This window comes from Balearica regulorum, chromosome 1, assembly GCF_011004875.1.
Source record: "Balearica regulorum gibbericeps isolate bBalReg1 chromosome 1, bBalReg1.pri, whole genome shotgun sequence".
Lineage (NCBI taxonomy): Eukaryota > Metazoa > Chordata > Aves > Gruiformes > Gruidae > Balearica > Balearica regulorum.
Window position 1 is genome coordinate 91759500 of NC_046184.1, and position 24021 is coordinate 91783520.

The 24021-nt window shown below is 50.2% G+C and overlaps 1 protein-coding gene across 1 annotated transcript; it reads left to right on the forward strand.

The window, feature by feature from the left end:
* Positions 1–740: 740 nt before the first annotated feature.
* DRD3 (dopamine receptor D3) lies at positions 741–17192 on the forward strand. Its single transcript, XM_075765713.1, has 7 exons — positions 741–868; positions 3333–3624; positions 10277–10389; positions 11615–11757; positions 12871–13067; positions 13970–14315; positions 15151–17192. Exons 2-7 carry the CDS (start codon positions 3343–3345, stop codon positions 15345–15347), a joined length of 1278 nt encoding a protein of 425 aa, XP_075621828.1. The 5' UTR covers positions 741–868; positions 3333–3342; the 3' UTR covers positions 15348–17192.
* The last annotated feature ends 6829 nt before the right edge of the window (positions 17193–24021 follow it).

Consider the following 24021-nt stretch of genomic DNA (forward strand, 5'->3'; position numbering starts at 1 on the left):
CAAGTCCTGTATGGGCACTTCCGCCATCCTCAGCCAGCCCACAGCCGGTACTCTCACACCCCTCATACCGCAAGGGAAGCCCCATCTCAGACAGTGGTTGTAGTGATGCTCTGGCCGTGGCAGATGTTGCGTGCTGCACCTGCAGGCGGTGGTCCCTGGTGAATGACACTTCCTCAACATCACCCTCCTTCCCTGCTTCCTCCCTGCTTATCCAGCACTCTTTCATCTCAGGTTTAAGGTAGTTTATTTAAAGATTTTTAAAATCCTCTCCCTTTTAAAAATCATCCCTACTTTGCTCATTTTTTTAAACTAACAATTTTAAAGTGCGAAGTTTCTATCCCAAGCCGCACACTCGCAGCGTCTCCGGAAGGGGATCGCCTCTTTGCCTTCCACTGCAGCACAGGCAGCTCCTGCCGAGGCATCTCCCCCTGCTTCGAGGCCAAGCGCAGGGCCCGGATTTGGGGTTCCCAGCTCTCTACTTCGCCTCCCAGCAGAAAGAAGGAGGTCAGTCGCTCAGCGAAGCACACCCTGTCTGCGGCCCCTGGCTCCAAAATCAGCCAAGACCCCTCCGCCAGGTCCCTTTGGGAGACGGGCAACCTCTCGGGCACTTGAGGACGGGACGGGGAGCGCAGCCCCTGCCCCGCCTGCCCCCTCCCCGGGCACCGCGGGGTCCCGGCCCGCTGCCGCCGGCGGGGCAGGAGCGGGGGGCGGGCGGGAGGAGGTGGCCAGCCCGGCCCCGCCCCGCGGCTCCGCGCCGGGAGGGCGGCAGGAGGGAGCGGGTCGGGCCGGGAGGCGGCGGGACCGGGATCGGGACCGAGCCCTGCTCGGCAGCCGCGGCGGCGGCGGTGCCACGGCCCGGCGGGCCGGGGTAAGTCCTGATTGCTGCCCTCCCCGCTCCCCTCCCGCCTGGTGCCGGCGGACCGCTTCCCCGCAGCCCCCCCTCCCGCCCCCCTTAGCTTTCCCCAGCCTCCCTCGGCCCCCCGCGGCATCGCCGGGGCACCCGGCAGCCCCGGGCCGTGGGCACGGCGGGGAGCCGCGGAGCTGCCGTTGCCCCTCGGGTCCGGGAGCGGCGGGCGCGGAGCATCCCGACCCAAAGCCGCCGCCACGCCTGGACCCTGCGCTCGGACCCCGGACCCCTCCCCTGCACCCAGCACCCCACGCCTGAACCCGCGTCCGGACCCGCCGTCCGGACTGGGACCTGAACGCGGACCCGTCCGAGGCTGAGACCTCCGGGAGGAGCATCCATCCCTCCCTTTCCCTCCCGTCCGCTCGTCCCCACGGCAGCGACCCTTGTCCCTGCCGCAGCTCGCTGCGCAGGTGCCCGGGTGGTGGGTATCCTGGTACCCTGGTGCCCCGGTGGGCCGGTACCCTTGTGTCCCACCACCCCCGTATGCGGTATGCCGGTACCCAGGCACATCAGTACCCCAGTACCCTGGTACTCGCCCGGTTTGGCAGCACCCCAGCTGCGGGCAGAGTGAGCGGGGCCAAGGGGGTGTAGGGCAATCCAGGGCCGGGGGGCCTGGCAGGGCTGGGGGTGGGAAGCTGGGAGGGATCCTGGTAGAGAAGATTGGCCTCTGGGTGAGAGTCAAAAATAGTGCTTTAGGATGTAACGGGCAGGAGACAGGGTGGGAAACCCGCAGACAAACTGTGTAATGCAGTGTCTTAAGCCTTTTGGTTATATTGTACATGTCGTTGTGTTCGTTCCCTGTCGTGACTTTGCTTATCAGCTAGGCAGCTGCTTAATGTAGGGTTTTTTTCTCAGTGCTACAGAACTAGCCTTTCATGGCCCCAGACAATACAGGTTTCCCAAAGCGGGAGCTGTGTCAGTGCAAGCGACACTGCAAAATGAGTCCTGTCTTTCGGTGGCTGCAGCTGAACTGTTTTATGAAGAGTCCTGGACTCGGCAGTAGCGCTCACACTGCAGGAAATCCTTCAGATCCAGTGGAAGGCTTAACTTCTTAGTCAAGGGCAAGCAGAAGAAGGATAGAGAAGGAGACAAGCACAGGCACTTTCCAACAAAACACAGGCCATAAGAAATTGTTTCACCCCCGTCCTGAGTTGATGGTACAGAGGGAGGTTCAGTTTCCATCTCGTTCAGCCCTTGCCCTCTCCCAACTACAAACCATGAGGAGCAAGTGACACCAGTTTTAAGGATACATGTATGCCAGGGGGCTGGATCAATTTATACCTATTGCACAGCTGCTCTTCCAGAAGTGTGTGCATCACAGATGCTGCTGTTCAAGGGGTGAGGTGGAGCAAGGAATAATATTTACACCATTGGCGTTGCAACATTTTGTCTTTGCCTTTCGTACCTGTCACGCTGATGATCAGTTCAGCGATGGTAGCACTAGCAAAGAAAGAAAAAAATCAGATACAAGTGATTAAATGTCACAGAACAACCTTGGGACAGCAGGCTTCATATTCCTGGAAAAAAATCATCCTCCTTCTAAATCAAGGAAGGGTAGGTTCCTGAGCACAATCACGAATCCATTGTAAGAAAAAGAAATGCAAAAAGTACCCTGCAAGCATCCTTCCATTATTTCATCCCAAATGACAAGTCGATTTGCTCTTCAGCACAGGAAGCACATCTTCTGGCCAAGCATGGAAAACACAGAGCACAGTACGGATGAAACGGGGGCAGCCCTGACAGTCAAGCTTTGGCAAGGCAGGCAGGGCTGACGCGGAGCGTTATTCGAATACAAGGCCTGGGACAGAAACACGTTACAGGAAAAGAGTAATTCAGGAGGTGGTGCTTGCTGCCAGGCAGCCAGGGTTCCAGAGGGTACTTGAGCATTGCAGGCATGGTCTCTCTGCCAGGCTGCCGAGCACTCGAGTGCGTGAAGTTACTGAAGACATTTTTTTTGATGATGGAAGGGGAAGGGTACTTCCCAGAAGAAAAGATACCAGGTCCAAGCTTCTGGCCAAACCCTAGTTTGGATAACTGTGTTTGGTCTTCCTCAGCGCTACAAATTGCTGTCTTTCAGACTGCGCTCTTGCCTGGCTGACTTGTACTGCGGTGTGGCTTTGGTGCATCTTAAAAGCACTGCCGCTTTCCTCACAGCTGTGTTGATTGGTAAGATGCACCTTTCAGATGCCCACAGGAGGTGAAATCTTCCATTCTTCTCTTGACCTAGATTCAGTGAAAAACAAAACAGGCCAAGACAGACATTAAGCAAAGCTCTTCCTACATATGAGCAGAAAAAAGACCTCTATAATTGGCTTGAAGTAGCATTCATGAAGTATGAAAATCATACCCCGTCCACAAAATGTACTGTTCTCCACAATAACTGTAAAACTCTGATTTTCAGTCATCTCTTTCTTTTTGTTTGCAGAGGCATCCCCATGGCCCTCTTCACAAGGACCAGCAGTCATCCTAACACCACCGACCCCATTCCCTGTGGAGCAGGCAACACTACAGAGCCTGACCTGCCACACTCACATGCCTACTACGCCCTCTGCTACTGCATCTTGATTTTGGCTATCATCTTTGGGAACGTGCTGGTCTGCTTAGCCGTGCTGAGAGAACGCACCTTGCAAACCACAACAAACTACCTTGTGGTGAGCCTGGCGGTGGCGGACTTGCTGGTGGCTACTTTGGTGATGCCATGGGTGGTGTACCTGGAGGTGAGTACGCCTTGGGAAACATTAGCAGAATTTAACCACAGTATGAGTTTGCCAGCATTAGTGCACGCTCTCAGGATAGGCCAGCTCTGGTACAGATGAGGTCCATTCACATTTTAACCCTCCAGCTAGCTCTGGGGCACTTGTGAGGTGGCAGCCCACAATGTCACACAGGTGGTCTTCGTAGGCTGGACACATGCCGGACAAACGCACCGCAGTCCCAGCCGTCAGCAGATACCCTGAGCCTTGCTCTTCCTGGCAGAGCACGGCCTCTTTGAGCTGGAACAGCAGCTGGGCTACAGCTAGTGATAGAGATTGTGGGTCCTGATGTGCTAATACCACTTTCATCTGAGCATCCTTGAAGCTGACTCCATCAGCCAGAAGGGTTGCCAGTAAGCACCATGATGATTCAGGAATGGCGAGGGAGGCAATAGGGTGGAAATACCTTATAGGAACTCATTGTAGAGCACAGATCAATCCCTGCTCCTGCTGGCCAGAAAACAAGTGAGGGCAGTCAAATCCGCATCTCCTGCGGAGTTTAAGAGCCTTAACATCCATGATGTTAGGTCAGACCCAAGCAACGTTCCCCAAGCAGGCTGACAAAGAGATGAAGCTGAAGAACGTGCTCCAAAATCTCTTTAAGTCATGTGAGCATATTCACAGTATCTTCAAAGGACTCATCAGGCCCTCGGGGTCTTATTCTCCATTTCCCCGATCTTTGCACATTGGCCAGTGTAAAAATGTGCTGGCATGACCGTGCACAGTATGGACAACACCATCAGATACAGGGCAGAAAAGATGGGAACCAAATCCCACCACCACCACCGCAGCAAAATCCTGAATCACTGAAGCCACTCCTGGGGCAAATACTTTTACTAAATACATGAAGGTATGTTGCAGCTGACATTTTTATCTGTTCTCTTCAGCATTTTTACACTAATTCACAAAAATTGGTAGGTCTAAAAAAATTAGCGTGAACATCTATCAGCCGTAAGCTTTCAGCTGAGCCCTAGTACCCTGCTCTCATGCTAACAGAGACAGAATAAGCCTCTGAGCCATGATCTCACTGAAGCCTCATGCTCTTTCTGCAAGGGGCGAGCCAGGATCAGGCTGAAGGGTAGGGTGAATATTCTGTTGGCAGCTGCCCACCTTTGGCTGACCTCTTTTCCCGCAAAACGAAGCAGAAGCAGAGAGGGATTTTGACTCGTGCATATGGACTGCACAGTGCGTGAACAGAAAGTAGGACGAGACAGGACAACACCAGCAAATGTCAGACCTGCTGTGCGGGCACAAGGAGATTTGATCAAGTCGCGGGGGACCGGCAGTGGCCTACGGCCCTCCTCTGCCACCGCAGTATGTTGAATAGGCAACACAGCTCTAAGCTTTGGCACCCCACCTAGGCTTTTCCCTTGTTTTAATCCAAACCACTCTCCCAAACTGTGCCCACTGCAGTCTCAGCAAGGCTACAATTAAGAGAAATTAAGGGTTTGCTCTGCATATAAGCATTATTAATAAGGGCATTGATGGTTAATTATTTATGTATATTATCGTGGTGGAGTGAAAGAACAAAGAGAGCACCATGATACTGCATGGGTGATCATCTTCCTAATGAAGTCAGTAGCAACATTTAGACTAATCTGTATGAGCGGTCCTAGAGCTGGCCTACAGGATACGTACAGCTCAGTTGTGTTACATCGAATGATTAAAAAGCAAGAAATAAGGGGGGGGTAAGGCAATCCCAGCAAGATAGAATTAGACTCTGCAATTTGATTGCAACTAAAAAATATTATTAAAAGTCAAATTTTATTTCAGACTGGAATAGTCAATCACCTCAAGCATATTCCAGTCTTTAATGAAATCACAATATGCTTTGCATTAGAAAAGACTTAGCACTCGCTCTCACTGTGGACAGGGTGGGACTGAGGCACAGCTGTGAAGCAGCTTCTGCCCCCGTGCAGTACTGCGGTCATGATTTGTGAGCACAACAGTAGGTCCATTCCCTAGTTGTGTTTGTAGACCCAGTCAAGGTTCATATCCATCTGTGGAGCTTGGATAATCAAAGTAGCTGATCCAAGAGTCACCCAAACAACAGGGAGAAGAACCCCCGCACATCCCAAACCCAATCTACCACTCCCAGCATTGCGCAGTATCTCCTAGAGAACTAGGCTGTAGGACTCCAGTGAGACTAAGATTTAAGATCAGTCCAAAAAGCCCCAAAGTCGTTTAGATATTTGCTGCTGTTTATGGATCAGCGATGCCACCAATGAAGTGGAAATGGCATCATGCTTCAGTACACTATGGGCCTGGAAATTGCCAAGAAATCATTCAGTCCCCAAAAATGTGTACAATACCTATTCATCTACTGAACGTTTGCCAAACCAGATATCTGAGACCTGGCCGTTATTTATGGAGAAGCTAAAGGTGGATGAATACCTCAGATTTAAATGTCACTTGTGAACTTTGTACTTTACATTCAATTTTTAGGGCCATCTGTGGCCTGGACCTTCTCCATTAAATTTTTCATTTTATCAGTCACACAGACTAGAACTGTCTCTTTCTGAGAAGTCTTTTGGGAAGGCTGTGACAGAGCAACAATACGAACATTTTATAACCTCAAAATCCTCATCTCCACCTAATGAAGTTTCTGGCACAAAAATGCTATTCAGCGCTGTGTCCAGCAATCTTCTGGGGTCAATGGGTAGGTCTATTATACCGGTATACTATCCCAGTTCATTAGTGACCTCTGATGCTGTGGCTGGTGTGACTACTGAAGCTCACCAAGATTTCTAAGACAGTGACATTAGGGTGTCCTGCCCACTGGAGCCTGGTGGCATTAAATACCATTGTGCCTTATAGTCATTGTATAAATGGAGGAGGATACGTAGCAGCATGGCCTGGAGCATCCTTCTCAGTCTTCTCACAACATCCAGTTCTACCTCCAAAGGGAAAAAAGCTTCAGAAGATGATTGCCACTGAGGTCCAGCCTGCAGCTCTGTTCAGAGTGTGTGAGAATGACGCTGTCTCCTGTCTGTGGCTCTCACATTGGAGCAGCGCGACCTGCAACTGCTCTTTGAGCTCAAGGAGCTCACCAGACTACCGTGAAAGGCAGGACAGACAACTGCGTTACTGCAGCTCAGCAGTTTACCACTTGTCAGCAGGCCTGACCACGTGCGTGCTCTTAGTTACTCCCGCCGCGCAAAAACGTAAGCGGCCATTTCACAGCTGCAGGGAGCTAACAGCACCCCCAAGAAGAACACTCTCTTAAACACAAAAGGCTTAAGTGAGCGTGCTTAGACGCACCGCTACTTACATGCCTGTCATCACCTGATGTAACGTCGTGTTCATACCTTCCCATCCATGTACTTCTCAATATGGCATCATCATACATATCTGATTTACAGAGATTCTTTTGTTTGTTTTTAAGGATTCAGGAGAGTGATGGATTTGCATAAGTTTATGAAAGCGCAATGATTTTTTTTTTTTTTTTTTAAACTGGAGGACTTCCTATTGGGCTGGAAAGTTAAAAATAATAATACCACAATTTTGTGGATAAAGCAAACTGGTCATCAAGAAAGATGAGGTGAGAATCTGACCTGAATAGCGTATAGGGAGCTTTGTCTTTAACAGACCCAGGATTTCATCCTGGACTCTATTCCCACTTCTGCTGCACACGCGCTGAGTGGTAATGAGAGATTGTATCAGCTCATCTCTCTGTGGTTTCCTCTCATCAGCTGTAAGAGAATAATATTTGATCATCCACCTCACCCAGGTAGTTGTGAGGATTCATTCAATTAATACCTGTGATGTGCTTTGAGATTCCTGGACAAAAGGCACCAGAGGGATAAAGAACAGGTACCCTGCCAACACATGAAAACCAGAAATGCACACTAGCAAGTTCTAGCTGCTGTAGCAAAGATGAGCGGAACAGAGCAAGAAAAGGAAGAACAGAAATAGAATTAAAAAATTATGAACGAGGCCTATAATAAAAAGGCTCCTCTTCGTTGTTAAATTCTGGAATAAATTCTGGGCTTGCATACCCCATGAGTACATATTAACTACTTCACTGACTTCCGCAGAGCTACTCCCCATTTTAGAAGTTGTGGCCGGTGGAAGCGAAGACGGGTTTTAAGCCCAAATGTTTTGATCTGGCAAGCATCCTCTTAATACAAGCTACAGCTTAGTATGCAGGTGGTGTGATCTGAATGCATCATCCTGAGAAGGTTCACTTCAGAGCCATTCCCACCACCATCTTCTTCAGTTTTAATGCTTCACATTCTTGGGCTTAGTGTTCAAATGTGTTCAGGATCTCAGAAACTCCCTCAGTTAAGTGCTTGCACATCTGCTGGGCTAGCAGCAGCTGGCTTTCATGCGAACACCTGGCACCAGCTCCCAGTGAAATATTCTTCAGACTCCACAGATCACACAGACACTGCATTGCATTTTGCCTCAGACTGCAGAAACACCCCTTACTGGGTCTCACTGCAAAGGCTTCCAGCATTTATAATTTTTTAATATATTTTGAGGTGGTCAAGCAGATCTCAAAATCTGCAACTAAAGCAAAAATGGTGTGGGGTTTCTTTGAAGACTGACCCGACCTACTACGGTCCCTAATTTCAGAGGGACAGCCTTCAGTTTGCACGTCTTGTAGCCCTCCTAATTGTTCAGAAAAGCTCTAAGGGTTTGGGTGGTTGGTTTGGGTTTTTTTATTATTTTGCTTGCTTTTTTTAGAAGAAAAGAAAGGAGCCCCACAAGTATCAGAGAACTGAGGATGAAAACACATCCTAGTGCATTTTGCAAGCCAATTCCCATTTCTCTCCCCTGCGTTCATTCAGAGTCAAGGGGTCTAAAGGAAGACTGCCTCGTTCAGTACCTGACTTCTGGCACGTAGCAGCTGGGTCCAGCAGAGAACACCCTACAGACACAGCTCACCTCAGCGAGCTTCTGTCCCCGTGTGCCGGAATGCTGGCATGATCCAAACCATTTCAATTTCTCAGGATTATTTCTTAAACAACTCTGAAAATGACTCACACAGAGTGAATTCTGTATTTATACAAGTGCTTCTCTCTGCAGGAGCCGCATCCTTCCTAGGCATCGACACTTGGTGCAGGGTTCACCCACTGCCTTGGAAGCCCAGCTTACTTGTGGCACCCTCTCCAGCCTGATCTGGGATGGGTATTTTTGAGTGGGTCTTGAAAACCTCCAAGGATGGAGCCTGCACAGACTCACCAAGCAACCGGCTCCACTGCCTGACTGTCCTCAGAAAATTTACCTTCATAACCAGTTTGCATCCTTCTTCTTTCAACGCACGCCTGTTGCCTCTCGTCCTCCCACCGCACACTGCTGTGAAAAACCTGGCTCCATCTTCTTAGTAACCTGGCTCCAACTTTCTTAATAACCTCCCCCTAGGCACTAGGGGACTGCTGTTAGCCCCCCGCCAAAGCCACCTCTTCTCCAGGCTGAACAAGCCCTGTTCCCTTAGCTGCTCCTCACAGGACAACTGCTCCAGCCCCCAGGGACTGTCTGGGTGGCCTTCCACTGAACCCGCTCCCGTTTATCAATGTTTTTCCCATACTGGGGCCCCAAAACCAGATGCAGGATTCCAGATGCGGTCTAAATGTAAGCAGAGAGTCCAAGAACTAGTGCGAGTTCCTGACAGCTTCCCAGGATCTAGCTGAACCAGCAGGATCTATGGGGTTGGGAGCTAAAATCCAGGCTCTCTACAAGCAAGGACTTTTCTCCCTCTTTCTGTCCTACTCCCCCTTCTCCAACCAGCGCAGCATTAGATTTGTTTGCTGTACTCATCCAACGGGCTTATCTGTTGGAAGGCAGGCTGCCTCCTTTTCATCTCCTGCAAGGAGCAGGTGCCGAGACAGACCACCTCGCTCGGAGTCAGGCCATCATCCCAGCCCCGAGGAGAGCGGTGCCACGCGGTGCTTGGAGCATATTGTTGTCAGCCAAAAAGGTCATGTCAAGAACTTGATGGCTGGGCCAAGAAATGCATTTCTCCATCACAAAGATTGGCTACAGCTAAGCTTTCACGATTACACACTTCAGATTAAAAATTCAAAACAACCAGAACAAAAGCTCGACATGGTAGCAAACCAAAACCCTTTATCTGAATAGCTTGTGAGATCTCACTCAGATCTAATAATCAAAATCTGTAACTGAGATAAGAATCCAAATAAGGGCTTAGAGAAGCCTTCGGTCCCGAGTCTCTGTTTCATACATAAATGCATAAATTTGCAGCACTTTTCCAGCTCACTGCCTGCAAGACAACTCCAGCAGCTAAGCTGAGAAACACTTTCAGCCTTTAGATTTTCTCAGATAATCCTTAATCAAAGGATATATACAGTGATAGCAAATTTAAATCAATTTATCATGCTAGGCCTCAAGGGAAGGGATAGCTGCTATCTCTTTCTTCACCTTGCCTCCCTCTGTAAGAGTAACCAAAGGATTGAAATCAAGGTGTGGCTCCTTCCCCATGACCTACCGCCGTGTTATCCTGCACACAACATAGGTGCCTCAGTTTCCTTCTGCACATCACAGTGGACATGAACTCACCTAGCTGTTGAGATACCTGGAGGAGAAGCACCTCCTTATACTTACCAGGACTCAGTGCAGAACAAAGCTGACAATTTTGTGGTTGCTGGTGCAGGTGACCGGAGGAGTCTGGACTTTCAGCCGCATCTGTTGTGATATCTTCGTCACCATGGATGTAATGATGTGCACAGCCAGCATTTTAAACCTCTGCGCTATCAGCATTGACAGGTGAGAGCCAACAGCATCCAGGGGGATAGTCTGGAGATGGGGGTCAGCCCCGTACCCCAGCGTGGCAGGGCAAGGAAGTGAGGTTTGCATGGGCAGCATCGGTGTTTTCAGGAACACAAATCTCCCCACAAGTCTGTCCTTGCCACTACTGCTATTAATATGGCTCTGCCCACCATGTGCTAAAAGACGTCTGCACTTAAGGGCAGAGAGGCACAAATAATGAAACATCACCAGTGGCTGGTCAACCACATACTCGTGCTTTTTGAAGGCAGGAACCAGAATTGGTCATCTGATTCCCATTGAGTCTCAAAGAAAGTTTCTCCTTCTGGAGACCTCACTCATGAAGTTTTAATAAACAAAATCCTACCATATACATAGGGAGGGGTGAAGATTATTGCTGTGTAATCTTCAGCCTTGCCCCAATTTTCTGCGTCTTAAAACCGAGCATATTCTAAGCAACGCTGAGGGCTGAGGGCCAAGACCTTGGCATACGTGGTGCTGTTAGGACCAAGAGTAGGGGAAGGAAAAAAAACCACTGCATGCTGTATCTTTGTAATATGTGTTTCAAGGGTAATCGTATGAAGCAGCTCTCAACGCTGGGTGAGTCCGGTGTTCTGCCATGGGAATCTTTATCCTCGTCTCATTTTGGCTCTGTCTGCAAGGAGCAGCCCCAAGGCTATCCTAAGGACAAGACTTCTGTGCCTTCCAAATCCTAGCCTTGCCGAGCTGCATTCCCTGGGGCACCCCGGCAGCCAAAGGCCCTGGACGCCCACCCATGGGCAATTCTCTGGCTGTCAGCGAGGCCGACACCAGAGTGGGCAGCTGAGGCATGGACCGTAGCAGGCCATGGTTGCTCCAGAGACTGCTCTTGCCCAGCAGTGCACATATAACCTCAGGGGCTTGAGGGATGGGGGTTTACAGGGGCTTCTAGATCCATCTGGTATCCCAAACCTTGTAGCTTCACAATGCCAGCGGTTCTGCAGAGCGTTTCTCTGCAGTGCTGCCAACTAACTCTGATTTCCTCTGTTCCTCCCCACAACACCCTGCTTACCATTTCTACAAATTGCTGACCCCATCATCTGATCTTCTCTCCTTTCCTCTTCCATTTCTTCACCATGTTCACCAACACATTCCCTACATGGCTTTCGTTTCTCCTTTTAAAACCTGGTCCTTTTCCTCCTTCCATTCTTACCTCTCCTCTTTCTGGAGCTGGTTTGGTCCACAGATACACCGCAGTGGTGAAACCAGTTCAGTACCAGTACAGCACTGGGCAGAGCTCCTGCAGGAGGGTGTCTCTCATGATTGTGATAGTCTGGATGCTGGCGTTCGCAGTGTCATGTCCTCTCCTCTTTGGCTTCAATACTACAGGTACGTGACGTCCCAAACAATAGTGCGCAGGGAGGGGTTGGAAATGGAGCTGCCCTGTGTATGGCCAGGTCATTTAACGTGGGTCCTGCATACTTTCCACGTTACAGGAAATTTTAGGGAACTGGAAAGCACAATATGAAGGGTGAGAAAAATCTCCAGTGCTGCAGAGCAGATGTGCTCCCATCTATAAATTTGCCATTTGCTCAGGCAAACACTGACTATTGCTTGGAGGACAGACCTGCCTGCTTTACTGCCAAATCAATGCCCATCAAAGTGTCCAGGTCTAGAAATGGCCCCAAACAATCACTCTGTGCACACAGAGCAAATCTCCAGACAAGCAGCACTTCCAGCACACTCACCAGACTTACTGCAGCTTGCCGATATCAACAGGTCCAGACACGCAGTTTTAAATCTGAAACAAGACATTTCTAAACAGCAAGGCTTGCATATTGCCACTGTTTGTGAGAAACCCCCTTCCCATCCAACAAGATGTCTGTTTCCTCACCTAATCCCTGGAGGAGAGCAAACACTTCAGCCTCCTCCTTGGAAGCAGGTTGGTCTTTCTCCTTCCCCTTCCTTCCCTGGAGGCAGAAGGGCAGGAGATCCTTCTGTCCCGAGAGCCACAGGCAGAGGTCCTTTGCTCTCCATTCATCCTCTGTGCAGTGCTTGAGGCGAGAAGGGGACAGGGGGAGGGAAGTGCTGCCCTCCCCCACTGCCTGGTCCAGACAGATGGGGATGAAGGCACACCTCTGCATCTAGACAGCTCAGAGGCTGTCAGAAGAATAGGAGAAAGGATGAAAGGAGAAAGGATCCTCTGAGAAAGGATGGCAATACATGTGAAAGTGGAGGGCAGAGCTGTTGGCCAGAAAAGCAGGCAGATGCCTGTTGGGTCATGTTAGATGGCCCTAGGCAGAGTCCATTTTAAGCATCAGTCAGGTGAGTTGGTGGGCCACAGTATAATTTTCAAAAAACAGAGGTAGGAGATACGTGCACTCCTTAGACTGCCTTTGTCCCCTGGCCGCCTTTTGACTTGCTTTGCCGACACACCAGAGCCTCCTTGTACTAAACCGAAGCAGCTCAGCCGCTCCTCTCTCTCTCTCTTCTCCTCCCCAGGAGATCCCAGTGTCTGTTCCATATCCAACCCTATTTTCATCATCTACTCCTCTTTGGTGTCCTTCTACCTCCCCTTCATGGTGACCCTGCTGCTCTATGTCCGGATTTACCTCGTGCTAAGACAAAGACAAAAGAAGCGAACCCTCACCCGGCAGGGCAGCCACAGCGCCAGCACCAAACCGTGTTGTGCACACAAAGTAAGATCCACATGAATGCAGTAGGAGCTGTCAAAAAGGACAGGGCATGCATCATCTCTTCTCCTCAAAGGGTCAAAGCACAGAACGGAAAGCGTAAAGAAGGGACATGGCATGTTTTCATCCCATCCCTCACTCACACACCATGATATTTGAGATGCAGAAGCTCCAATTAAATCCTTTTCAGCCCTCTAGAAAGAGGGTGTCCTTGTGTATCTCTGCTCTCTAGAACCAGGCAGCTAGAAAAGAGCACAGCCTACTTCAATATTTCTACAGAGCAGGGCTTTCTCAGCCATGCAGAACTCTGGCTAATTTCTTCATTTATTGATTTTAATGTCTTAATTTATTGATTTTTGCTCTATGAAGCTTCATTCTCAGGGCTTCACAGGCTTTAACCCAGATTATTTTAAAAAAAACCCAACAAACCAAACCTCTTCATCTGACAGACTTAAGAGGTCAAAATGCTAATGGTGCATGGAGCATTTGTTCCACTGACCTTTCTAGATGAAATATCTGCAACCATGGGAACCAGCACAATGGTTTGAAAGCGATTGCCTGGTCACGCATATCCACTTGTTTTACCCATTTTTCTCACAGTGAAGCTACATTAAAAAAGGGTGGGGATGTTGAGGGGAGCAGGGCCAACACAAAAATACAAGTGAAAGCTTAGCAGAGCAGGTGTTTCAGCTCTTCTTGTTCTCATGCTTCTCCTTGGTGGGATGGAGGCAGAGAGTTGTCCAGTGCTGGTTCACCCCTCTGATAAGCCAAGGTCGGTTCAGACAATATGGTGCAAACCTAATAAACAAGTGGGGCTAAGGATAACTCCTACAACTTTCTTCATCATCCTTTGACCCAATGAACCATTTGGATGGTTCCCAGTTCCTCTGTAGCATCCTCTTTTGCAGGAACACATGGAGACAAAAGCTTTGCCAAACAGATGCCAAGGCGCCTTGTCCCCCTGTCTCCCACTCAAATGCTCAGGCCAGGAGATGTCTACCAAAAGGAAGTTGCTGACTGTCTTCAGCCTGCAGCGGTACCGCAGCTTCTGCCACGAGGCATCCCTCACCAAGACACCAGGGACCACACAACACAGCAGGCTGGAAGAGAGGAGAAAGAGTACGAAGCCAGGACTGGAGGTACGGAGGCTCAGCAATGGCAAAACCATCAGCTCTTTGAAGCTAGCGCACCAGCAACCCCGGCTGATCCAGCTTCGGGAGAGGAAGGCTACACAGATGCTAGCTATTGTCCTGGGTGAGTGAGAGCCTCTCCGTCTAGTGGGGTGCAAGGGGTGATGCTTTGGGACTTGCAAGAGCAAGGAATCTCCTAATACAGTATTGAGATTGAAAAAAATGCAAGCCAGGCCCAGACTTCAGCTGTCACTGCTCCACAAACTCAGGAGAGACAATGGTGGGCCATTTAGGGATCTAGGGTAATGCTCTCAAATGCTGACAACCAAGTATGTCAGTGCTTTATTTGCTATGTTTTGTTACCCTTTTGTTTTAAAAGAGTGGCCAGCAAGCCCTGCTAGAGAGAGCAACAGCCAACACCTTTGCTTTCCCTTTCCTTCATTTTACTATTATTATTGTAAAGCTGGAACAATCCGAAGTTTCCATACATGCAGCAGCTCTTAGGTCCAATTACAGAAGGGGAAACTGAGGCAAGGACCAGCAGAGGAACCAGCTCACAGAGCTGGATAGAGAAGCCAAGATACTGATGCCCCAGTTACCTGCCATGGTCACCAGCCACACTGCATCCCCTCATTAACTCAGTAGTAGCAGGGAAATAATACAGCCCTCGTTGTAACTGATTAAAGCAGCTAACCCAGCAGTCTTTCCCTCTAAGTTGTGGCCACTTGCTTTTGCCTGTCACCTGAAGCCCCATCCATCCATTCACAGGTCCCAAGGAGCCTGAGCTCTTGCCAGGTCCCTCTGTATCAGGAATAAATGTCACCTCCAGCGCTTACCAAATGCAGGCACATGCATGGAAATAGCGAGCGGATGGAGGGAGAGGGCGCAGGTGCAGGCTCCTTTCCAAGCAGTGCCTTCTCTAAAGTCATGGATTGTTTTCTCTGTCTCTCTAAACCCAGGGGCTTTCATAGTCTGCTGGCTGCCCTTCTTCTTGATTCACATCCTCAACGCCCACTGCCCGTCCTGCCACGTGCCCCCAGGGCTTTACAGCGCCAGCACTTGGCTTGGCTACGTGAACAGCGCCCTCAACCCCATCATCTACACAACCTTCAACACCGACTTCCGCAAAGCCTTCCTCAAGATCCTCTGCTGCTGACCACGGGGCCAGCGCCGGACTGCACGGGCTGCGGCTCGCAGCAGACTGCTGGGCTAGGGACATGGCGCGGGGCCCTGCCCTCCCTCTGTTTTACATGCTGTGGGGAGTGATGCGTTCCCCTCAGTGGTGAGCGGTGGTGGTCGACGTGACGTGGTCATTGCCGACAGCCAGGCTCCCTCTGCACCAGAGTGAAGAGCTGGAATGCACCCCACCTGCACGGCTCGTTTCCCACACCCAGCCTCAAGGCTCTTGCGTAAGCGAGTATAGGTGCTTCCCACCTCTGGGGAGGGAGGGGAAGAAGACAAAGAGGCAAACCGGTGAGCCCCTCAGCGCTGGGCACAGCGGCACTGCGATGCAGACCCGGGTGTGCAGTGGAAGATGAGCCACCGCAGCGTGACACTCCTGGTTGCTGCCGGGCTCGCAGAGCACACGGGACCCAAGCGGAGAGCATCTCTCATCTCCCCCACCTATGTGCCGGGAACGCATGTGCCCTCCCACTGATGGAGCCTCAGCCTGCAGAAGGCACCCAGCTCACGTGCAGTAGTCCTAATAAGAGGGCAGAAGGTGACCTCTTTGATGAGGGTCCTGATCCCTTCAGTCAGGAGCCAAGAGCAAAAATTTGGCAAGGAAACTTAGAAATGGAGCACCGATGGAGAAATGACAATATCCCTGTTGCCTCCATCAAAAGGTTTGCCCATAAAACTGGGTCAGTCTCAGTGCTTGAGAAAATTACCCCAGTTGCAAAAGAAACCTTCCCCTTTGCTATCAGCTGGTATTTTATTGCTGATTGCAAGGCAGAGAGGTGGCTGCCATCCCTCTGGTAGGTCAGATTGCATGAGTAGTGCAACGCTATCACAGTGTCCCCTCTCTTCCTAACCCAAGGACCAGAGAGAGACTGGCCACTACTTAACTGCCACACACCCAGTGTGGTCACACCACCCTGGGGCCACTAAATAATGCACAAGGCCTAGGATAGCTCCAGTCACGCCTGCAATAGATCCAAACCGAGATTTTTTTCAGTTGGGGCAGGTCGCATGCACCCTGTCTCAAAACTTGCTCGTGGTCTCTTTGGAACCAATCTCTGTTTGTGCTCCTCTCCTCGTCAGGAGCGCTGCTAGATTAAGGGGTTGTCCCGTCTGACTGCTGCCATAACTCCTGTTACAGCCCACGCCTGGGAGGGGGGAGAGCTGTTTCAGTAACATCCCTCTCAGTGAGAAAGGACACGTGCCTCAGGATCAGAGCCAGGATGGATCGGTCCCTGGCTCCCCTCGACGATACACCCATCAGCACATGGGGCATCCGCGCATCCCAGCTTTCCAGGCCAAATACAGCCCTGCCACGGTCTCCTTCCCCAGCAGTATTTTACAAAGCCATCTCCAGCAGTTCCTGGATGAAAACACCAGACGAGCCCTGCCGAACCATGTAAGCTGGTCTCGCGTCAGGGCATTCTAATGCTCTTCTCCTTGTATAGACAAACTCGACGTGGGACAGCCTCAACACGTTTCTCTCGTTTTGCCCCTTGCTGTAGCGGCTCAGAGGCTCCAGCTCTCGCTCCCAAGCCCAGGCTTAGCTGTGCCGTTAGCTGCGCTCGCTCGACAGCCTTGGGCGTAACTCTGTGCTACCTCTGCCTGTGTCCCTGCCGCAGCTCCTCCGTCCGGGAAGGGATTCCTCTCTTTCCTAATATAAAACCAAACCCATTGTCCTTCACCTCTGGAGCACGTAGCAGAGCTCTAGCTTCTGCTTTTGTTTGTCTGGGTTTTGGGAGGAGGTGCTCGTGGACAGCATGCGTTGTTTGCCTGGGGATGTGCCCTCCATACTGCGTTGTAACTGCATTAATCCAATAAAACACAGATGTAATTGGAAGTTGCGGTACCTTTGTGGTGAACGTAGCCCCTCCGTAAGCCTTTTCTCACCTGTCGCCCTCTTAACACTTGCCCTGTACAAAATGATCATCCACCTGGACACCCACAAGAGGCCTTTATTATCACTTGTATTTTACTTGCAACTGGGAAAGAAATCAACGGCTGCTATAAGCACTTCCAGCAGATGAATTCTGAAAATATGGTCAATTAGTTTCCCACCTACACCAGGCAGGCATGCGGTGGTGTTGCTCCATCTGCTCAAAGGTGCTGGACAGCACGCGAGGTACTCGGCACAACGGTATTGGGGGTATCGACCGAGTGAATCAACCTGTGGACAGATTGCTGCTCAAGTAATTTTCATTAAGATGCTTCGTAACACAGATCACCAGAGACCAGTTTCGGTTGCTTTATATACACAGTTGCCAGAAAGGTGGAAACAAAGAAAAAGATCTTTTAAAGGGGGACTAGGTCCATTTCAAGCCCTGGCCTAGCATCTCTCAGGTGTCCTGTTCGGGCTGATCTTACTTGAATTTGAACCTGTTCTTCAAGCAGTGATCCCAAAGGCGATTCATGGTGGAGGTGAGGAACAGGAGGTGTGGCAGAAGACCAAGCAGTATTTTGGTACCCACACAGCTATGGGGGGTGGGGAAAGTTCTATATCTAAAAATGTCGTCCTTTATTTAATAATTAAGATTTGAACTATCAGATCACAGAACTGACAGCACCCTCTTGAACTATAACCTGCTATGGACAAAAAAAAAAAAAGAAAAAAGAAAAAAAAAAGCACCACAAAATGCACCCACAATTACAAAAACTCAACTCCAAACTCAACTCTCCCTCCCTCAAGTACTGCTTGAGCTCCATGCCTACTTTTACTGTGGCAATATGAACACGGGTGGCCTCACAGGAAAAGCCAAGAAACAGAAACAATCAAAGGTGCAACCAGTTGATGACCCCTCTCCCTCCAGCAAGCCAGAGGGACAGCTGAGGACCCCCCCAGGACCTGTGTTTCACACACCCCCACACTCATTATTTGCAGTAGAATAATCCACACTCCCTCATTTTTTAACTGAAATGCCTCTTCCTAACCTTAATTTTCTACAATGTTTTCATCTTTGCTGGTTTTTTTCCCCCCTGGCTCCAGGGCTGGCTGGAAGAGGAGAGGTGAGCCATGACTCTGCGCTCTGTTGAAGAACCACAGGCATTGCACAGGGTTTCATTTACATGCTGATATTCACATTAGAAGAGCCTTGGGAGAATGCAGAAAGCTCCTCTACCTCAGAAAGAAAGAGGGAGCTCAGAGACTGCCGCAGGCTGTAAATAATTCCTGGTGTCAGGAGAGCCGTTCTGGCAGCGCGGCTGGGCAGACGTGCAGGCGCAGCAAGGGGTCCCGCAGTCTGTGCTCACCTTCACTCTTCTCCATGGGGCAGCAGGAACGGGATACCTAAGGTCCCCTACGCTGGATGCCATTTGTAAACGAGCCAGCAGACAGAATAGCCAGGAAGCATTGCTGCTGCAGCTGAGCAGAGTTAAGACCCTTTGGAGATGAAGGAGAGCTGGCAAAACCCAGTGGGACCCGCAGCCCCCCCTGCAAGGTACGAGGCAGGCATCCAAGTACTGCCTGTCTAGACGCAATTACAGCACGCCTGAGAAATGGACTGAAAAACACCGATTATCCCCTGCCTCTACTGTTTCCCCAGGCAGACGTGTGTCCCAGCTCCCAGGGCCGCAGGCTCTGACTGAGCTGCAGGAGACCAGACGATGAGCCGCTGGGCTGGCGTACCCCCACGGCTCGCTCAGCAGGCTTGCAGCGGGTTATGCCCGCTCAGGTTAGCAGGCACACGCAGCTCTCTCGTACCACCGCACGCCAGCTCGGACAAAGCCGCAGAGACCCTAATCTCCTCCACACGTACCTGGGGGTCCCCAGGGGTACGTCAGTGGTAGGTGTGCTGCATGTTGCATGCATCAAGTTTGCTGCCTCCGCATGTGATGCTGCTTTTTGCGGGGGGGGGGTGTGCTCCTAAACAGCACGACCCACCCTGGCGAGTGTGTGCACCTCCCAGTGTCATCCCTGGAGGGACACGGGGGACCTTGATGATGGCTGTGGCTCTGAGGCACTTTTTTTTTAGAGCATAAAACACATAAATAAAATGGATTATGAATCTGTAGTTCAGAATAAGAGTTTTTTCAGAATAAGCGGTAAAAGCCTGACTCTGGGCTGGAAAGGACAGCTGGTCAGGCAGCAACCTACTCTCCATGGTGCCTCTCAACCTGCAGCCTCTCCTCAGGCTGCTGTGCAACAGCCATGATGGTAGAGGGTATTTAAGGCAGGTACGGATGGTCTGAAAACAAGCCAAGGGAAGACAACCCACCCCGAGCAGCTCTCAGTCACTCACTCCTACAAGCATGACAGGCAGAAGCAAGCAGAGAGCATCTCCATAGCTCACTGCCACCCCTTCCAGGAGCACCAACATTTCTACTTGGGCTGCTATATGGTGGTTATTGTAACTACTTCTGTGGCTTACTTGGGTGCAGGTGCAACAGGAGATGTCTGTCACAGATCAGAGCCCCACGTGTGCCCCATCGCTCTTGGCTGCGTTTTCAAGGGCCACGATTTAAACTTCAGGTCTAGCAGCAAAAACACGGGTTACCCAATTTACTAAAACCTTAAATGGTCCCAGGCACCAAACTGAAGCCATCCAGAGCTAAAATCAGCAGTTCTTATGTTGAGTTTTACATTGTAAAATGTGAACAGAGAAGAAACCACAAACCACTCTCCCCCATCAGAGGCGGCAGCAGGCACGACAGGCAACAGGTCACTCAGGAGTCTTTAAGCAGGAGAGCACAAAGATCCATGGGGCTGAAGGTAAAACAATCTTCCATGAGGGAAAGCTGCCTGCTGGGAAGGCAAGGAAATGATGGAGAAAGTGGGTTTCACCTACCAGGATGGCCCGCTGCTCTGCCAGCGACACTGCTCAGCTAACATGCTCCAGCGCACCTCGCAAGAGCTGTTGGACACATTGTCTTAACAATCCCAGCTGCAGCCAGACATTAAAACTCCACATTTGCCAGACTACAACGAGGACAAAGTCTTGCAGAAAACCTTGCTTCCCCAGGGAATCCTCCCTAGACCCCTTCGGGGGGTGGGCAGGTCAGCTACTCTGCTGAGCTCAGCTGGACCCTGCTGGGGGGCTAAGCACGAGCAGCTCCCCTTTGGTGGGGAGTACACCTGTGATATCAATCATTGAACTTAAAGTTAACCATGGCTCTGTAGTTAATCAAGTTTTATGGCTCCATAGTCAAGAATGTTGTAGATAGTTGCTAAGTGGTTGCTAAGGAGAGGATCAAAGGGAATTGTTTGAAGGAACATCTGTAAACTAATTGTCCTGGGACACTAAGACCTTGAACGAACATCTAATCAAGATGTTTCCATACACACAGGCAGTTTGGCAGAGAAGAACAAAGTCCAGGTGTGCTTGACTGAACAGTCTTCATTACAATACTAAACTGCACACCCACAGGTCAAGAAGACCCTTGCCCAGGTGAAGACCCTTCTTCTATGCAGGCACAGTGATTGAAGATAATGACACAGCAGCTATTATAACTATATGTAAATTACTAGCCAATCATTGTAACTGGGAGTGTACTACCTTGCAACATTTGTGTATAAATATAATGCAGAAACTGGCATTGGGGGTGCTTGATTTGTGGAAATCCACCGAGCACCCAGGCGTGAATAAAAAGCAGTATCTCTCCTGTGTGTGTGAGAATTGGCTTATTGCACACTGGGTAACGAATCCACTTTTCCAGCAATACCTGGACTCTGCTGTATTGCAGCCTCTCTGAGGGGGATCAGAGTGACCTGGGGACCTGCTTCGCCAGGCTGGTCCTCTGTCCACAGCTGGGGTCAGCACAACCTGCTCAGGCTAGCAGCTCCTCTGGCAGGGGCAGCCTTACACAAGACGGAGCTTGGCTTAAGCTTGTTGCAAAGCAAAGCCCTGTCTCAGTCACTATTACTGACGTGATGGTTTTTGAAGAACATCTAATCAATGCCAGCATTTCGAGGAAGGATCAACAGGCTGCAGGCTGCTGATATGGTGATGCTCAGAAAACTACAAATAGGAATTGTGTACACCCAGAGGACGCTGGTACCAATCTGATTAGTTTCAGCCAAATGTGTGATGGTTTGCTCACCAAGTTATGACAGGCTCTGGCAGCCTTCCACCTGCAAACGCTCCTGGCTGTGAGGTGTCTCATCTCCCAAAGAGAATGGACACGTCGGTTCTTTCTCAGACCAATGCGAGTACCCCAAATCTGAATTAGCCTTTGAGTGAACCATTGTAGCAAACTTTTTCTTATCTAATGGTAATAATGCACTAACATAGTTGTCATCTCCTGGTGGTATCTTACCACCTGACCTGCTGCCTTAGGAGCAAAGGAAGGCTCACAAGGCTGCAGGTAATTCAAGGTGCGAGGGATTCAAAACAGTACTTCAAAGTCAGCATCAGCCGCTACATACAGCTTGCTGAATGACATTGAACAGGAGGTAGAAGATTTATCCCAGACCAATCCTGCCTTTCAATCTCAAATGCCACTGATCCAGCTGTGCTCTGTTACTCTCTGAACTGTCAATCTCAACTCAAGACAGAGCGGTGACCTTTCTTGTTCTGCTTTCCTGGCACCACTCATGCCACCCGTCCTTGGCATCATACCGCCTCAAGCGCCAGAATGGGAGCCCATCAGCTCTGATGCCAACCACACCTTTCTTCAACAGGGATGCTCTTTCTCCCAGGCCCAGGCGAGGAATTCTCCTGAGCCTCCTTCGTGATTCTGGCCACACATCAGTGAAACTCCTCCTGCCAGACACTGGTCTCATCCCATCCCTGAATGCCTCTGGAAATGTGAGTCAAAGAAAAAGAAAACCCCTAGAGCCAAAGAAGAAAACGAACATAATTAAAAATTAATTTCAGTATAATGATTTGAGCATCTCAGCGAGACAAGCACCAGGCTGCTGTATGTTTGGCCATGTGGGAAAGACCTTCCTGGTTCCCTGCCCTGGGGACTGTTGTCAGTTTTAATAAGTTTTACCCCGCAGCTGTGAGCACGGCAAACTGAACAGCACAAAAAAAGGCTACTTTTCCCTGGGCAGAAGCACACTTACTATGGGACCTTACATTTCTTTCAGCCACCCCATGCCGTGGCGGCAGGTCTGCGATGCAGGTGGACTGCTCGCCTCGCTATGCCTCAGCTGAGAGGCAGCAGCGTTTCTGTCCATCTGCGAGGGACGCGCAGGGGGAGATGGGCGAATCGTTAATGCTGTAGGACTCCCTTGAATATCTGCGATGGCACTGGCTGCGGGGAGCAGGGGAGCCAGGTATCAGGGGTGACTCCAGCACTCAGTCCCTCCTCAGCCTCAGGTCTGAAGGCCACCAGCATTGCCCTGTAGCCTTTTGCCTTTGTGAGCAGGAGTGTAGCAGCCATTGCTAAACTTCCTCAACGACAACAGAATGCTTCTTCCTCCTCAAGACACGCGCGAAACAAGGGATGTAAAAAGCCACATGCCAGTGTCTTCTGCAGCTCAGTGTTGGCAATGCTACACGTGGACATACTGCACAGCTCCCATTCCTTTCTTTACTGGCCTTGCCAAATCCTAATCATCCTGTTTGCCTATGCTCCTTCCTCCCAGATGCTCCATCTCCTGCTCCCTTCCTTGAAGATGCTGTATCTCTTTGAAGGCTTCGGCTGCCTGCCAGTCTCTGTGTTCTCTCCCATCCCAGTTCACTCAGCTTCGTCTGAGGAAAGCATCCGGCTTTCCTAAGGGTTGGTTTCCTCAGCTGTTTTTCAGCATGCAGTAGCATTAAATTTAACATTACATTGTAGACGGTTCCATTCTGGTCTGAGGAGGGCAGTATAAAAAGTTCAGGACAGATTTGTAGTCTCTGCTGATTTTCTGCAAGATGTTGGCTACATCACTTCAATACCTCCCCTGATTACCTCATCAAAAGGCAAACCAGCCGTTCTCCTGTGGAAGGAGGGAGCAATGAGCACAAAGCATTGTTACAAAGCCACCTTCACATTATGCTTTGTAATACGTGTTCAATACCTCAGAAAGGTAGTCAACTCAAGAGCAGACGGTATTACATACACGGCACTGGGATGGGTCCTTCAAGGACCTTGAAACCACTCCTTTCTTTTGTGAAAATCTGCGCTGGGCCATTACATCTAAGGGCCGTAGGTTTTAGATCTTTGCTTGACCACCAACTGCAAATCAGCCTGCTCTGCAAGTACGGACAGGTGAGATACACCTTGTCCTGTAGAGCCACAGGCCTTTCCCAGGGCACTGGCCATCTCCTTGACCAGAAAATGCTTTACACAGTACCAGGGGGACAGGGAAGACAGGAAGCTGACTAATTCTGAGCTCTCTGGCAGATCCAGATGCCTCTAGTTATCATTTCTTCATGTCCCAACTACATAGCTTCTTAAATTTTCAGGCTGAAGTTTGAAACAACCCTGGTTAGCCAGATAACCCCTTCTCATCCAAACCTGCTTCCCAAAGAGCTCTGCAAGATGTTCAGACACGCAAAGAGCTGCCAAACAGAGCAGGCTTTCTCTGAAGTTTTTGAAACGATGGGGAGTGAGCAAGGCCAGGAGCTGGAGAAGATACATCAGAAGCGTGACAGAGCATCCCACTGTGTGGCACCTTCACCTGACCAGTCTAATTAAATCCTACAGACGACAGATGTAGAAGTAACCAGGCAGTTCATCATCACCTCACCGTGAGGCAGGGAAGGTATTGCCTTTCCTGGCCAATA